General features: G+C 38.0%; 1 protein-coding gene across 1 annotated transcript in view; it reads right to left on the bottom strand.

Moving 5' to 3' along the window:
* Positions 1–16838, bottom strand: part of plce1 (phospholipase C, epsilon 1) — a 74023-nt gene that overhangs the window by 54439 nt on the left and 2746 nt on the right. Inside the window, 1 exon segment of the mRNA XM_056770672.1 lies at positions 13162–14472. Coding sequence (XP_056626650.1) covers positions 13162–14295 — 1134 coding nt within the window. The 5' untranslated portion in view covers positions 14296–14472.

Here is a 16838-nt window from a genome sequence, read left to right as displayed (position 1 = left end):
CGACTGCAACAAATTTAATGGTTTAACAAAGTAATGTTGAAAAAATTTTTATGGAAAGTGGCAGGTGACCACATTGTCTTGTTGTGTATCCATTTTGGTAAATAAGTCATCCTGGCAATAGGTCGGTTGAAGAACAAACTTCTATTGTTTGTTAGTATCATGTAAGCATCAGACTGTTGCAGATGATAATACGCTGTTTACTGTATGTCACCTTAGTAGTTCTTTTATTCATTTAAATTTCATTTTGTGTTTTTTCTATCTCGGAATGTTCATAGACCTTTACCTATTTTTAATTTTTGTTCTGTGGCTTCAAATTTCTATTTAATTTCTTGACGTTTCAATAAACGGCTATTAACAAACAAACCAAACTTGAAATACTTTAAATAATGTTATTTAAGAATTGCTTTGTTGGATCATTCTCATGACACCAGATCATGGCAGTATAAAATGTAATTATAAAACATAATTCTATAACCCAAAAAATTATCATAATAAACATAATTGTGCTCTCTACCTTCCACAAAGCATAATTTTAACATAGGAGTAAATTTTTTATGCATTTAAAGCTTTTCTGCTGAAATTCTCATTATCGTAAGGCATCCCGAGTTTATAATATGTTTTAATTTAAACAAAGTGAAATTATTGTATATTCTTATGTTCTCAAATGACAAATATTGAGAAAAAGAATTGACAGAATATTCTTGCATAGTAAAAATGTAGAAATTGAGGAAATGAAGTGTCCATGACTGATATTCTCATCCTCTGTAACATTTAAAGGACTGTTTACACCCACACAGATAGATATTTCAATTAAAGTTTGATTTTATGTGAAGAAACACATCAACCAAAACCTTTTTAAATGACTTACAGGATAACAGATGACTTTATATTTTATAAGTTAAAAGCTAAATATTTTCTTGTCACACTGTGTACACAACTTCTCAATAACGAAACAAGAAAATTATGAAAATATAATCCATTAATTTCTTATGTATGATTAATAAGATCTTGCTAAATTAGTTTTTTGCTTTGGGATTGATTGTTTTAAATGGTAACGGTGATGAGTAATTAATCGTTCAGTAAGGCATTTTAGTAAAATTTCTAACTTTTAGTTTTGGAATGAATCCCTCTAACAGCTTTTCAGCTGTTCCTTCTCGATAACACAAAAAGTTATTTGAGTGTGTAATGTTTTCAAACAAAGCGACAGCTAAACGTGAGTGTGTGCTTCGTTCGGGAATTACTGCAATATCACGGTCATTTACAAACGCACCATGCTGTTGCCATATCAACCTCTTCAACAGATCTCAAGAGATTTTCCTTTGAGATGGCAGATCACAAACACAACACGAGCAAAGAATAAAGAGCAAACAGCATGCTGGAAAACCGTGACTCTCCTCATGCGAGCACAGACATCATTAAGCATTACAGATGACCAACTTGACCTCTGAGATAATGTTCTCTGTAAATGTGACACAGTAAGTCATGATGAGAAGAGAGAATCAAGCACCACTTCATGCTCCATCAAGCAGATGAGAATTAAATGAATCGTAAGTGCACAAGTCACCAATGTTACACAAGCAGAAACAGTTTTACAATACAGAGCATGTACAGTGAGGCACAATAACTGGAATATTCCATTCCCTCTCCCCAAGGAAAATCACAACATTGGTAGTTAATGTAGTTGTACAGCACTGCCCCCCTGTGGCACAGCGAGATAGGTGACATTACAATCTGTATGATTTGTTCCCTTAACATACGCCAGTGTTGATTTGAGGAAATATGCATCAACTTGTTGTGATGTTGGGTGAGGTCTGGTTTGTTATTTTAACGGTCAAGAATGCTGTGAAACGACTTAAGTCACACTCCACAGAACAGAACAGACATGTCATTTAGATGTTGTCAAGATTATACCAACTGTAAATGAGATTTCAGGAAGAATTTTACTGTGCATCACAAAGATTGTTACATTTCTCCACCACAAGAATGAACGTTTGTGAGATACTGATGTTGCATGTCATAAAACTGTAGAGCTTTACATCCAATTTTTCTCTGGTCCTGTGTATAATAATCTTTCTGGTTATAATAATACCGACTGAAAGGACAACAAACCTTTTTAAACATGACTTTTACATAAAGGATTTGTTTATTAAAAAGTTAATCTGTAGGTCCATGCCAGGGAGAAGACCAAAAATGTATATTTTACAATACACATACAACCATGATGATTGCTAAAAGAAGTAAGAGAAAGTTCCTTAACAAAAAACTGTTCTGTTCTGTATTTCAACTGTGATCAGCATGCAGCTGAAGTGGTAAACCAGAGGAAATTATTTATAATTTATCGTCTATATATCGCCTGTTTGAAATTATTTTATTATCGTACGATACGATAACATTAAAAATGAAACATTTTCAGACAATACGATAAAAATGACCATTTATGGGATGATACAATAACATTAAAAATGACAATTTATGGGATGATATGATAACATTGAAAATACTACAAATACTACAGTGGACATATATTACAAATTGTGAATTGGGACACTTTTTGACAGTTTGATGACCTCATTTCACCCAATCATATATTACAGTAAGATTTTACAATACATTTAGTAAATGAGACTTTTCATGACATTGAACATAACAACAAGGATGATACATTTGATTATCCCAGCCTGTCAACTAAATTCTGGAACCCTGGACTTCAACCTCTATGCTCTCATTTTAATGCCATAAACTTGTTAAAGTATAATTTGATGTTTGAGGAATATACTGTATTGAACTGACCTTTGACACACAGAAACACAGAAAACCTCATGTTGATTTGACAGTGACAGGAGAGCCGCTATTGTCTCTTAACAGAGTCTATATCAGCAGTATAATCTCTGTCTGAGCTGACGGGAATGAAAACCGCCTGCCGAACACATTCCTCACATCACAGACCACACCTTCCCCGAGCAACACCCTCAACCGCCAGCAATCCTCACAGGACAATACAAACAACAGATTAAGACACAACGGTGACATGATCATCCGCTGACCTGAGAACAAGAGATGTTTATTGTGATAGAGGAAGTTTGTGTTGTATGAGCTGTTTTTAGCTGTCTTCATGCGTTTCTAAGAAATCTAACTGACTTTACACACATCAGCTTTTATAAAGTAGTTGTGATTTGCCAAAATAAAGGTGTTTTTCCTTTAGTTCTTCTGCTTAGTGCTAGTGGTGTCATACCAAACCGGTGTCCCTCAAACGTTCTGAACAGTGAAGCCCCCCCTTGTGGCTAACTGAAGTACAGGTCATAAACCCCGCCCTCTCAATGTAAACCAATGGGATTTGAGTACCAAAAAAAAACAGGAACATTTTCCGAAAGATGGTTTTGATCACTCACTCCCCCCCCTCCCTTTCGAAGCACTCCGGAGGCTGACACAAAACTAAGATGATGTCACGTTTTCGCTTGTTTATCAAACGAGATAACGTATTTATGAAACACGTTATTTAGAGGAGTTTGTCCGTTTAAGGCTACTGTAGAAACAACACGGTGAATTTCATGACCCACGGTGTATCCAGATAGAAATAGCTCATTCTAAGATAATAAAAACATAACGCTTCATTAGATAAGATCTTTACATCTTTAAACATAGTTATGTTTTTTATTTTGCATTTCTGTAAATAGATATTTCAATAAAAAATACACACTGGACCTTTAACAGATGCTTTTGTTCAGTGTAATCGTGGCTGTGTTAGAGCTCTGACTAATCCTCTACCAGTTAAACTTCAATTTTCAAAGATTCAGTAAAATACCCTGAAGGGATTCTACTTCATGTCGACTTCACCGTTTCCGCCACACTTTTATCACACTGTCTGTAGGTTCCCACCCAGCTGTAATTTGTGTCCGGAATCCATTCCACCATTACAGCAGCAGGTCAAATATTGAGAACGATGTCAATGTTTGATCAGGATGTTCCTGACATCCTGAAAGCTCCTCACACCAATCTCTCTCTTGACTTCTGCATCCATTTGGATTTTGGTAGATTACATCTCACACCAAGTAGAAAACTGAATTAGCAACGCAACCACTTTTGACATCACCATAGGGAGGCTCAGAGAGATGACGTATTTTTGTATGCAAAACCCGGGAGCGAGTTAGCATCTTAGGACTTCCGGTTCCATCATTTCAAAGTCTATGGGGTTTTTTAATCGGTTTTTGGTAAATCACCAGAAATAAGGCCTGTGGTAAACAAAACCTCGAAATATTTACATCGTTTCTTCTATGACATAAAACACACCAATTATAACCCACTTGTGATTTTTAAAGCCCTATTGTGACTTTAAAACCGCAGTTGCTAACAAGTTGCTTAAAGCGACTGCTTCCTTTGGCGGGGACTGTAGAAGTCCATTTTCTAAACGACGTCACGCTTAAACAAAGGGAAACCTGGAGGCGGCCAATACAAGTCAACACAGATTCGGCTACATAAGGAGTTAAGTTTTGAATGCATACGGTATGCTCGCTAACTTTGTTAGTTATACAACTAGCAGTTAACTATCGGCCAGAAACTAAACATGAAAGAAACTGTTTGACATCCATTTTAAGTTGTCACAAGTGCATTAGTATAAAGGGAGAGGGAACATTGAGAAGGCTCATCTTATATGTCAGGTTTGTGTTCAAGTAAATGCGTTTGCTAACGTTTGCCACTGTTAGCACGCGCATGCATCTACAGATGTATACGCTCTCAATTCTATCTTTACTATAAACACTTGGTTTCTCTGTCTGGTAGGTGTAGATGTCAGGCCTCAACTGAAGGTAATCATGTCAGTTCGTCTCTGGATCAATTTACGGAGCGCGTACAGGTCGGCCAGATTCCTTGCGTTACTGTCAACTTAAAAAAAAAGCCAGAAATTTGCAAAGATTTCAAAAAGCCGGAAATAACGGAACTGAAAGCATTCAAGAGTTTAAGCACCGACCACTGCCACACATCACACTGCCACAGTGCCACATGTCTCTTTTTGCAGAATGATGTATATTTGGATTTAATATCATGCAAAATAGGTGTTTATTTTACCAATTTGAATGTATGTATCTTGTATTTGTCAATCAATGAATTGTTTGGAATCACAGGAATATTTATTTTGTGGAGGCTCGATGCTTTCATTCACCAAGTGGGTATGAACCCACACCTCAACAACCACAAATGTAAATTTATTTCTTTATTTATGTTTGGTGTGCAGTAAACGTTTCATGACGAAAAGTGTATACTCCACAGCGAATCAAGAATTCAGTAAGTATAAAGCACATTTTAAGAACATGTATAACTAAAGCTGACAAATCCTTATTTAAATATAAAGCAGATACACATAAAGCATCATCTCAATGCAGCAGTTTTTAAACTTTTTAGGTCCCATTCCCTTCCACCTATAATACAAATCTGGTGTGAAAACTCCCTGCACTGTAGACATTACATTAGCATTGGCCACCCACAAACCCATTTCAGTCCAACACGATTCATTAACGTACACACAAACCCAGAGATAATCTACACCAGATGTGCTGAACCATATTCAGTCACAGCAAAACACACTCTGTACTTTAAAACAAAGGGATGAATTGAACCAGATGCACAAAGGTGAATGCCTGCGTGAATATATAAATATGAGCACTAGCAGGGCTTTACAATATACGACAAATATGCCGCACATGTTATGAAAAAAATTGGTCTGTGCTTGAGGCTCACTTCCGTCAGCAAGCTGCTGGTGGCAAACCCATTCCGCGAGGTAGCGGCAATGACCGGGACTGCCGTCCTCTGCCGTTTGACTCATTGCCCAGTCTTTTCTTGTTGAGGAGTGCTTTCGGCTGCCGTCACAGATGCTTTTTCCTTTGGCGTTGGGGATGATGACGAGCCTATATCCATCTCGGATACGGACTGGGCGGAGTCAGAGCGGGATTGCCCCGAATCGGAGAGCCTTCAGGACCTCCATGAGGAGTTTGTGAGTCTCCTAGAGAAGGCCGTTAAGGAGCTTGACCTCAACTGGAGCCCTCAGGAGGAGATGGTTAAAGAAGGAGGAGATGGTTAAAGGAAGCTCGACTCCTGGTACTTCCAAGCGGGCCGCCATCAGGCTGTTCCTATGAGGAGTACGCCATTTTTTCCCGATGTCCACAAACAGCTGTCCCGATGTCCCCTAACATTTCATATTGCATGGTTCAATTCAATTGACAATTATTAATCGTTTGAGTTATATAAGCTTTGTTTTGTTTTTTTGTTGTCAATTTGTTTTGTTTCCAGACTTGCTACATCTACACAGCAAGACCCTCATTTCTATTTTTGTGCTCAAGACTAAAGTTTCCTCTGATAAGGTCACTCTATGGTAAATAATATTTGTAAAGTTATTTACAAAATTTTCACATTTCGAAAGTTTATATTATCTTCATTGAATAAATTTATTGTCATTAATAGTTATATTGTCAAAGCCTTATTATTAATTAATCGCCAAAATCGCTATTATTTAATAGACAATTAATCGTGGGCCTAATTTCAAAATCGTGAAAGCCCTAAAAATAGTGTACTTTAATGTTTATGATAGTAAGTTTTGAATAGTTTACTGTAGTAAATGCAAGGGCTGTGTTTTGGCAAGGGCCTTTCGATACGATGCATATCATGATAGATAAGTTCCATACAAGATATAGAATATATTTTATATATTACAAAACTTTAATGTAAACAGAAAATAGAGCTGAAATTCTAACTTCCTCTGGACCATCTGGAGTATTTTTAAATACTATAGTATATACTGTACTACAGTATTTTTATGGACAAATGTATTTACTTCTGTATAGTAAAACATTGAAAGTGCAGAACTCGTACAGAATATGAATTTGATCTAAACTAAAAATGATATGGCCCTAATTTATCCATTTGTATAACGTTCATGTCCTTTTCTTTCGGTTTCTTTCTATTTCTGTGATGACCTGCACTTGAAAGCCTGTGCTACAAAACTTTTAACTTCTGTAGCATCGTGCAAAAGTGCAAAAACGTTAACGTACAGCCTTGACTAAGTCGAAGGTTTCTACATGTAGCTCCATTTGACATCATGACACTACATCAATGCTCTTTGGTGATGTGAAACAATATTTTACAACCTTAGAAACAAACTACACACCAGTGCAAAACTGCACATCCGATGAGGATTACGAAGAAAGGATCTCATTGTCCATCATGAGTGTAATATTATGACCAGACACACGTTATATGGTGAGATGCTGAGAGGGCAACACCTCTCCGTAACTCTCCTAAATGACTCTCTGCATTCTCAGAGACACAAGGCCTGTTTTGTATTTCTGTGCCCACGGCCACCCCCTCCCCGCCCATCGTCCGGTGCTTTGTTAAGCATACAGATTAGTGTCAGAGTAGTTACAGCGAGCTCTTATCAGTACCTGACATTGACAGGATGTGATGTCATTGGGAATGTGAGTGTCATCAGTGACGGGAGGAAGGAATGTGTGGAATATGCTTTGTATCCTCTCGGTACTTCATTTGTTACCGCATCTTTTACCTATAAAGACACTTTGTGACAGTGTCAGTAACTCAAGTTATTGAAAAACAACCTCAACTAAATTTTTTTAGTAGCCTGACTGAAGCACAGCACACAGATCTGAAGAGTGAAGTAATAAATTAACATCCTGCCCTGAAATTCAGAAAACATTTAACCCATTCATCTTGGGGATGTTTTTAACCAGTCCGATCTCACAGGAATTGGAAACTAGTCGGCTAACCTGAATGAATATGTATGATATGAATCATAGGGAAAAACTAATGATGGTTGGAATAATAAAGTCTCACCCCTAAACCTCACAGTCAATAACATCAAACGAATTCGAATGTATAAGTATCGAATGTGATTATTGTTAAAAATTAAATGCAAATTGATTTGTTTTTGCTTTTATTAGGGGTATTGTGTGTTAATTGATCTGTCAAATGCTGTAACTGTTAATAAGATCCTTACTGCCTTTGTGACGGATCAAACACATCAGAAAGGCCACGAAAGGCCATTTTGCAGAAATGTGGAAAACATCAGTTCTCATACAGTTAATATTACAGTTACTAATATTTAGATTCAATTTGTAGAATTATATGGAAAACAGATGATTGAAATAAATGATCAACTCTAAAGACTCCAACTTTTCTCTTTGTAACATCTTGTTCAGGTTTGATTCTAATCATAATGTCATATTATTGAAAAACTGTTTTTTAACACATGTCGCCAGGAGCCGGTTTTTTAAATGATGTGCTTTAGGAACTCTTAGACAGATGGACCCCATAGACTCACATTATATGAAACAGAGAGGGCTGCGGATTTACCAAACAATCTTCTCTATGGTTCTACTCAAGGAAAAATGTCATCTACATCTCGGACGGCCTGAGGGTGAGTAAATTAACAGCAAATTGGAGTTTTTGAATGAACTATCCCTTTAATCTGGGTCCTAATGACTCCCCTCTGCATATTTTCTATGCGGCTCTTGCCGCTTTAGAGGTTTGTTTAATTCGCCAGTAAAATCCCTGCGAAGTGGAGATAAAGGGCATTGAAGTGAACTAAATGTACCTACTAACGTTACGCAAATCTCATGATTGCGCTTAATTAACCAAAGTAAGTTTTGTCCGTCTATGAAGACGCTGCAAATTCCTGTTATGAAGTTAGCTTCAGAAGCAAACTTAAGCCAATTTCCTGTGTGCAGGGAGTAGAAAGCAGTGAACACTGTGTAGGGATCATGTCAATCAGAACACGGTTCATTCAAACGAGAGAGACGCAAAATATGAGGGGACATGAGGACCATATTAAGAGCTGCTAAGCTACGTTTATGTTTGCTAAAACAGTGAAATGAGCTGTATAATACAAGTGTATCATTTTAGTACATATAAATATATATATACATGTATAGAAACTTATACGTAAACAAAATGGCCCCCTCATTTACAGACAGCCCCCCTCAAAAATAAAATTCTGGCTACCCCAAGTGGTTCAGCCTAACCCCCCCGCACGCGCTGAATGTTTTCGGAAATAATCGTACAGCTGTATCTATCTTTTACAAATGTGATCAAACTTAATACTTTTCGAAGATAGGAAGTATGCAATACAACTCAAGATTAATATGAGATTGTCAGAAACCGTCTGTGTTACGGCCGCTTTGGTTAAGGTCCAAATTTCAGTTTCACCGCAGCTTCAAGAGGCTCTACAACAGCTAATAGTCATTTTACAAGAAAACTAAAAAATTATATACATTTTAAACATAACAACTTTTTTATATATTTTCTATATATTTATACGGATTACTTCCATATTACGTGATCGCGTTGGAAAGGTTACCCGCGACGCAGATTTGAATAGATTTAAACATCCCTGACACTCACAGGAACTGACCATTTTAAAGTGTTGCACAGACATATAACGTGTCATTCAACATTTGAACTTTTGAATTCACAGTATGCACTTATTGTAAAAATGGCATTAAAAAACCAAGGCCTCAACAGTCCATGCAACATTTTTCCTCACGGTATCTCTCTGGGTCACTGACAGAACTCTTATCAGTGCTCTCATTACTCATTACCTGTTTGGGGATCTCTGGAATTGCTGTACAGTCTCTATCAGCTGCTAAACAGTCAATAACACGGCCGTTCTCTCTGTTTATCTTCCTGCGGTGTGGTAGGCAAGAGCTATTAGCCTCATTTCCCTTAATACCACAAACCAGAGCAGTAAATTCCACCCTTTACCAGAGCCTGACATCCATTTGTGAAAACAGCTGGTTCATACCTCAGATGACATGGTGAGATTTACTAACAAATATTTGATTATATTTTGCAACCTAAAGGGTTCTTATTGTTTGTTAGTATCGTGCTTATTAGTTTATATAAAGCAGTTATACAAAGAATTGTCTAACAATATGCGAAAAAAAGTTGGAGCTTGGGACAAAATCATAAGGTTTGGTTCTCGACCCACAGGATTCCAGCTATGGCTGTCACTGCTCTGGGTGTGTGTGTGTTACTCACTGCTGTGTGTGTGCACTTGGTTTGGTTAAATGCAGAGCACAGATTCCAAGTACGGCTCGAACTTGGCCTCACATCACTTTTACTTTCACACTTCACTCACAAACTTTATACACAAACTTCATGTAACTCAATGCGGTCATGGTTGATCCCAATTAAAGAAACAAACTGGTAAAAAGTAAATCACTTCAATGAACTGTTGCCAAGTTGTGTTGGATGCAAGCATCTGCCAGATGTGCAATAGGGACGGTTTTGATGCAGCTCCGTTTTTTTCTATACCAGTAAGACAGCAGATATACCCGTGTGACTTTCAGAAACGTGACGGCATTGAAGACGTGCAAATATAAAGCATGATCAAACTGATGGTGCAAACTGTCATTGGGTCAAGCTAAACTTAAAACCTCGAACAAATGCAATTTAATCTTTTTTTAGGCTGAGAGGTTTTGGCCTGTTAAAACACTACTATTCAACAATTATTTAATAATTTGTTAGCTTGCAGCTGCTTTGAAAGGTTTAACTAGTTTTACAATAAACTGCCATGAATAACCACTTAACTACAGTATAACCTGCTTGAGACGAGAGACGTTCTGCACATCCTCCCTACGGCTGCTATTATAACAGACATAATTAAAGTCATTTAACAGATGTCTCCTGCAAGCTTGTCTTCAAAATATACTGCTGAGTGGGACGACAGTGTCAACATCTGAGGGCGAATCCAAACAGCAGTAAAAAAAGCATGCTCAGCTTAATTAAAGAGACCAGTCTCTCGACCAAGTCCAGGTCAGACGGACATGTAAATATGCCATGGGAATTATTCTGAACTGCACGTTTGCCAGGTGTTGGCCACAGTCACACATACAGCCTGGACACTTTTTATGAACTGCTGTGGATGATGCCAGGTGCTAAAGGCATGAAAGTGAATATAAGTAAAGCGAGAGAGAGAGAGAGAGAGAGAGAGAGAGAGAGAGATTATTAGTGGTGTTCTGTACACACAACTTTATAAAACCATTCTTTATTTAATCTTTTTTATAGGTTGGAAAAAGTATAGCGGCAAAATTAACTTTGAAATCCAGTTACAAGATCAAGATGTACAGATAATTATATTAAATCAATATTCATGATGCACAGAACTAAATTGGTTCGGCGGCCAGTTAGGACAAAAACCCTGAAAAAGATGTCTTATGGTGCATCACATCTGGTTAGGACGCGTGTGATCCTAAAACTGTGAAATGAGTACAAGTGGAAAGACTAAATGTTGAAATCCAACAACGTCGTATCAAAACAGCTTCACATAAAAACTTAATGACAAAGTGCAAAGTTCCAACAATGAAACTTGAGCCAAAACCCAATTCATATTCTAATTTGGACAATAAAACGCACGCAGTGCTGCACTATCCTGCCAACACTAAAGACTGTGTTATGGAAAGAGTGGTCTAATACGGCAGTCATTCAATTATGCAAATTATTGTGGTTTGAGGAAACCGAAGGCTGAGTTTCACATAACCAAGGTTAGGTTTTAAAAATGTGTCAACGCTTTCTGTTCTGGCTTCTCTCTCTCCATCACTCGGTTTTCATCCAAAGGAACGAATGAGGCGGTGGGGAAGGCAAAAAACTCAGTCCTCAAAGGGCCAATAAACCCCTAATGTCTTTAAGCATCGGTGCGAGACCCCGAACAGAGGCTTCAGTGTCCCGACCAGACAGCGCTGGAACGGACCTTAACACAACAAGCACTGCTTTTTACAAGAGCTCCAGTAAAACGTCTGTCTTAGCTCAGAGACGCACAGTAGATCTGAGGTTGACGGCAGCTACTACTAAATCATCTGTCAATGAAACCATGCCGTACTTACGAGCGAGACAGTTTCTTGGCACATACAATTGCCTGCTAATGATTACAATTGAGGGCGCAATAAAGCGTTGGACATTTTCCATTTGTTAAATAGACTGGCACAATTAAATGACCACACAAATGAACACTATTAGAGGAAGAGTTCACCCAAAAATGAGTATTTTTTTATTTTTTACTCATCCTGGTGTCATTCCAAACCTGTATGAGTTTCTTTCTATTGAAGAACACAAAAGAAGATATTTTTAAGAATGTTGATAACCAAACAACACTGAGCCACATTGACATATGAATAGAAAACCATTTCTCACAATATCTTCTTTTGTGTTTGACACAAGACAGAGTCACAAACTGGTTTCTGAAATAAAAAAAATCTGATTTACTCTACATATACTATAAACCCTGAATTGCTGTTCATTTTTGCATAAAATTAAATAAAAGGTATTTGCAAAATTAGCCAAACAAATGAGAAATGACAGATTTCATGGTACAGTTGATGTCATTAAAGAAACACACTACAGGGATCCGAGTAAACATGTTAGATAATGTACAGACACCCCTGAAGAATATGAACATAATATTGACAGATAATAAAGATAATACTAATATTGTTCCACAATAAAAAGCAATTTCCTGTCCTCCCATCAAAATAAACTAGTTTTAGCTTAATAAAACCATATAGTTTGTGGATTTTATGACAACTCATGTCAATGAGAAAACCATTGGGAAAGTTAAATGAAAAAACATTTGTTGTAAATGTAAGAAATAAACTTGTAATTTCCCATTTCAACTTTTTAAAAAACGAGACATTAATATAGTGGCACATTCAATCAATGTTTGATTGCTTGGGTTGTTTTTAGTTAACCCCTCAGCGTTCCACCGTATCCCCCATGGTACAAAGTGGTTGATAACTGGTCCACATTCTAGTCGCTCTATGTGAATCATTCCTTTCCTGTGCATTTTAAGCTTCATCCTTTAGAAAAGTAACGGCACACCTTTCCTCAAAAAGACATCATATGTGGCATAAACAGTGTAACACAAAGTTTTGTTTGTGTTATAAGCGTTACTAACTGTGATACAGCGAGCACCTTTGAGCACAATTACATGCAAATGAAATCAGACTGATTCAACGAAAGAATTTCAAAACATGACCTAAGACACACACATTCAGTGCAAGAACTGTACCACATTCATAGAGCTTTAACCTAACACCTTAATAACCTTGTGTTCATAAAGGAAGCATTCATACTGTGTCGAGTGTTAGTGTGAAGAGAAAGTGACCTTACCTCTGTAAACCTGACCCCTGGATAGATGAGAAGAGCTCTGGAAACATGCAGCTGGATGGACAGAAGTCCTCTGCTTTGGCGTCCGGCCTCATGTGTACACCTCATACCCAGGTGGTACGTTTGCCCACAAATGCTCTGCCAGGCTCTCTCAGAAATGTGACCGGTCCTCACAATGGCCCTGGTGCCCGTGCACACGGTCTTCTTGATTTTCTGATTGTTCTTCAGGTATCTCCTGACTAGAACGGTGGAGCGTTCCTTTCTGTTGCGCACAAACTCGCTGTCGGACACGGCACCTTCACCGTCACTGCAGTCCTGGCTGGCGGACAACCTGAAAGGCACAGATCTCTTCAAGGCCCAGTCCAGCGTGCATTTGGGTTTGGTTTTCCTGTTCAGCCTTTCCAAACTGGAGTAGCCATTTTTGCAGCACAGTTCACACTTAAGGTGCGTCGTGTCGTGCATCTTGACGTCGCCATTATTGCTACAGCCACGGGTGCAACGGGCACCTTGTGGCGAGGAGACTGGCAAGCTGCTTCTCCTGAGGTCTATCGCACAAGGCTGCAGCCTCTCCTGAGAGTTCTGGCCCACGTCACATTCCAGTTGGCACAATGCACCATCTGAGCCGCTCAATGTCAGCTTTCCTCCTGCGAGGCAAGTCACATCGGGAGAAAAAACGTCGGCTTTCCTCTGTTGGCGCATCTTTCCCCTGCATGTAGTTAAGCTGTTCTCTGGGCGTTCTTCTTTGCTTTCCACTGCATCGCAAAACCCACACGTCTGGAAAACACATAATCCCTCTGCCCCCCAATTTACAGCACTGCAGCGGCAGCTTGAGGACCTGTAATTCTCCTCCAGGCAATCCAAACTTTTAGACCTAGTGTCCAAAGACTTCCATGTTCGGCGATCTGTGCCTGGAGATTTATCCTGGTTGCCCTCCAAAGGACTAAATGGGAAACGTAGCCGTGTCCGAGTTGATTCTCCGTCCGGCAAGACAAAGTTGACAGATATGAGATGACTTTTGTTTGCAGATTTTGAAGTTTCTTTACAAAGACCTTTCACTCCGAGCACAGCGGGAGCACCCTCAGAAGCCATGGCCCTCACAAGGCCAACGCGTGCTTGTCTCTCGACACGAACCCTCATATCACCAAGAACATTGATCGCTTAATTTACACCAAGCCTTTCAGTAGGAAAGTTTTCCAACACCAGAGATAGATGAGAATTTCTCAGTGGGTCTGACCGAAGGGACGCCTGTGTCTTCTCAATACTCGCTCCTCCCCAGTGTAACCTCTTCCCCGAAGACCTCAAGGGCTCAGAGCGCTAGAGGAGACGGCAAGAAACAAGAAAAACAAACATCAATATACAAACTCTCATACCATGAGTGACCAGAAGCGTTTCCTCAATTGAGAAATATGACAGTCCAAGAGGAAGAGTAAACATTGTGCAACTCAACAAACTGGTTTTACTTGGCCTGGGTAAGGCTAGGAGTTTCTCTGTCCTTATCAGAGCCAAGCCGTCTCGTGAGGAAAGCTGTGGACATTCTGACAGCGTGAAATGAAAACTCACATCCACACAGAAAGTCTCTCCCTCTCAGGAAATCGCACAGCTGGACAAAATCTCACCACAGTCTGTAGCCCCCAATTCCCTGTAAAAATGCGGGGGTCTCAAGAGGAATGTAAAGTCTCGCTCGGAGGGAAACGGCCCAAATGAGATGGGGGGGGGCATTGCCTGTATTGATTCTGGCTCTATTCAGTCAGTCGGTCTTTAAATAAGGCTCAGTTCTCACACCCACACAGTCAACAATAAATCACTGCATTAACACGGCGAGGAGGTTTGCTTTCATAACTCAACGCTTGAGTGTTTGAAGAGACTGGGTGAAGAGGCCACTACTGCAAAGTAAAAGACTATTTTATGTCAAATGAAAAGTCCAAAAGTAGTTTTGAATGGTGTGTACTACCAGTAAAACATGTAAGTGTTATTATATAACATGATCCCTTTAACATCTTGATTAGTTCTTTAATACGTCAATGAGATTAAATAGAGAGCACATGGACATTTTTGCTTGATGTATGTCTACAGTATTTCCGAAAATCTCCAAATGTCTGGTGTCACTAGAGTTTCAGAAGAGATGTCAACAATGTGTCAAACTGAGCTCAGATTTGTAAAGTCTGCAATCAAACGTCAATATTATTGAAGATCTCAATACAACATTTTTCATCAAATTTACCGCAAAATCCAGATTATGATCCCTCAGTAATCTTCATATCAAATCTCATTTGTTTCTCTCAAATTATTTTTGGAAAAACTTCCAGAACTAAATTGATATTGAGAACAATGTTTTTCAAAAAGTTTAATCTGGATCATAATTATCTGGATTTGGATGTGACCAGTGTTTTGCTATCCAGCATCAGATAATTTTCAAGGCATAACTGGATCACCCTGAGACACTTTTTCAGATAACTAAATCTGGATTTCTAGTGCTCTACCGAAGCCCTAAAGGGACATGGTGATGGAAAAAATATGAGATAAAAAAAAATATATATATATAAATTGTGTTGTGTTCCCCAATAGACTTTGCTTTTACCCACATAGAATTACTTTTGACTGATTCATCACTAATATTTACAAACAAATATTTAAATTGGGATTATTTTATGCTGTCAAAATCTGTTTTTCTTTACTGCCAGACTAATGTATATTTCTAATTTTGTTAAACATTCAAACGTATCAGGAGAAAAATATCATGTATTACATGATATAAATGTTGTTGTTTTTGTCAAATTTTAAAGTTTTATTCCATTTTCTGTTCCTGAAAACCACCCTTCTACTGGAATCAGTATAATCTTGCATTTTAATCAAAGGTATCGCGATTTTACTAAAACGTTTTGAACAACACAAACTGACAATTTAATTCAGATCAATATGATCCAATCCGATTACTTATGAACAACCGGTCCCTGAGCTATGAAAGAGCAACCTCTTAGGAATTACATTTTACTATAAAACTTGAACAGTACATATGGCAATAGTTTAACTTGGCAAGCAAAATAATAATTACCTTAAAGGGCCCTGGGCCTGTAAATATCTTTGCTTAAGTTTTGCAGCTAGTTGCCGGCAAAGCCATTGACAGAGAGAGTCACGTCTTCTACTTTGACTCCAATGGAGCAGTTTTTCACGGTTTCAATATTTCCCGGGAGTTACTAGAAGCGCATGCAGCTGCGCTAAACAGACCAACTGATGTAAACTTCTAACCAATTTAAAAAATAAAACGGCATTTAATAAATAAAAAAATTAAAGTTATAAAGCATTTAAAGAGAAAATAACTTCCTGGAACTATCTGAAGGCTCCAAGAATCACGTGATGCTCCAGTGTTTTGGACCTCTATCCATCAATGACTCTGGTTGCCAGCAACTTACTTTAAGTTTATATTTATCTATTTATTTGCAACAATTTGTTTAAAGATAAATTAACATCTAACATTAAAAGAGTCTTTATCTATAGTGAAAAAAACCCATAAAATAACCTTTTCTGTTTTTTACCTAATTTCGGTTCCCAGAATGCTTTGCATAAGGATGTTATTTTATAGTTTTATTTCTGTTAAGATAACGTCTTGTTAATATTTAATGTTAATTTATCTTTAAACAAACTGTTTTCAGTAAATTACACAAATGTTAATCTACAGAAAA

Source organism: Triplophysa dalaica, chromosome 17 (assembly GCF_015846415.1).
Source record: "Triplophysa dalaica isolate WHDGS20190420 chromosome 17, ASM1584641v1, whole genome shotgun sequence".
NCBI lineage: Eukaryota > Metazoa > Chordata > Actinopteri > Cypriniformes > Nemacheilidae > Triplophysa > Triplophysa dalaica.
The sequence above is the reverse complement of the archived record's forward strand: the minus strand, read 5'-3'. Positions and strand labels throughout refer to the sequence as shown.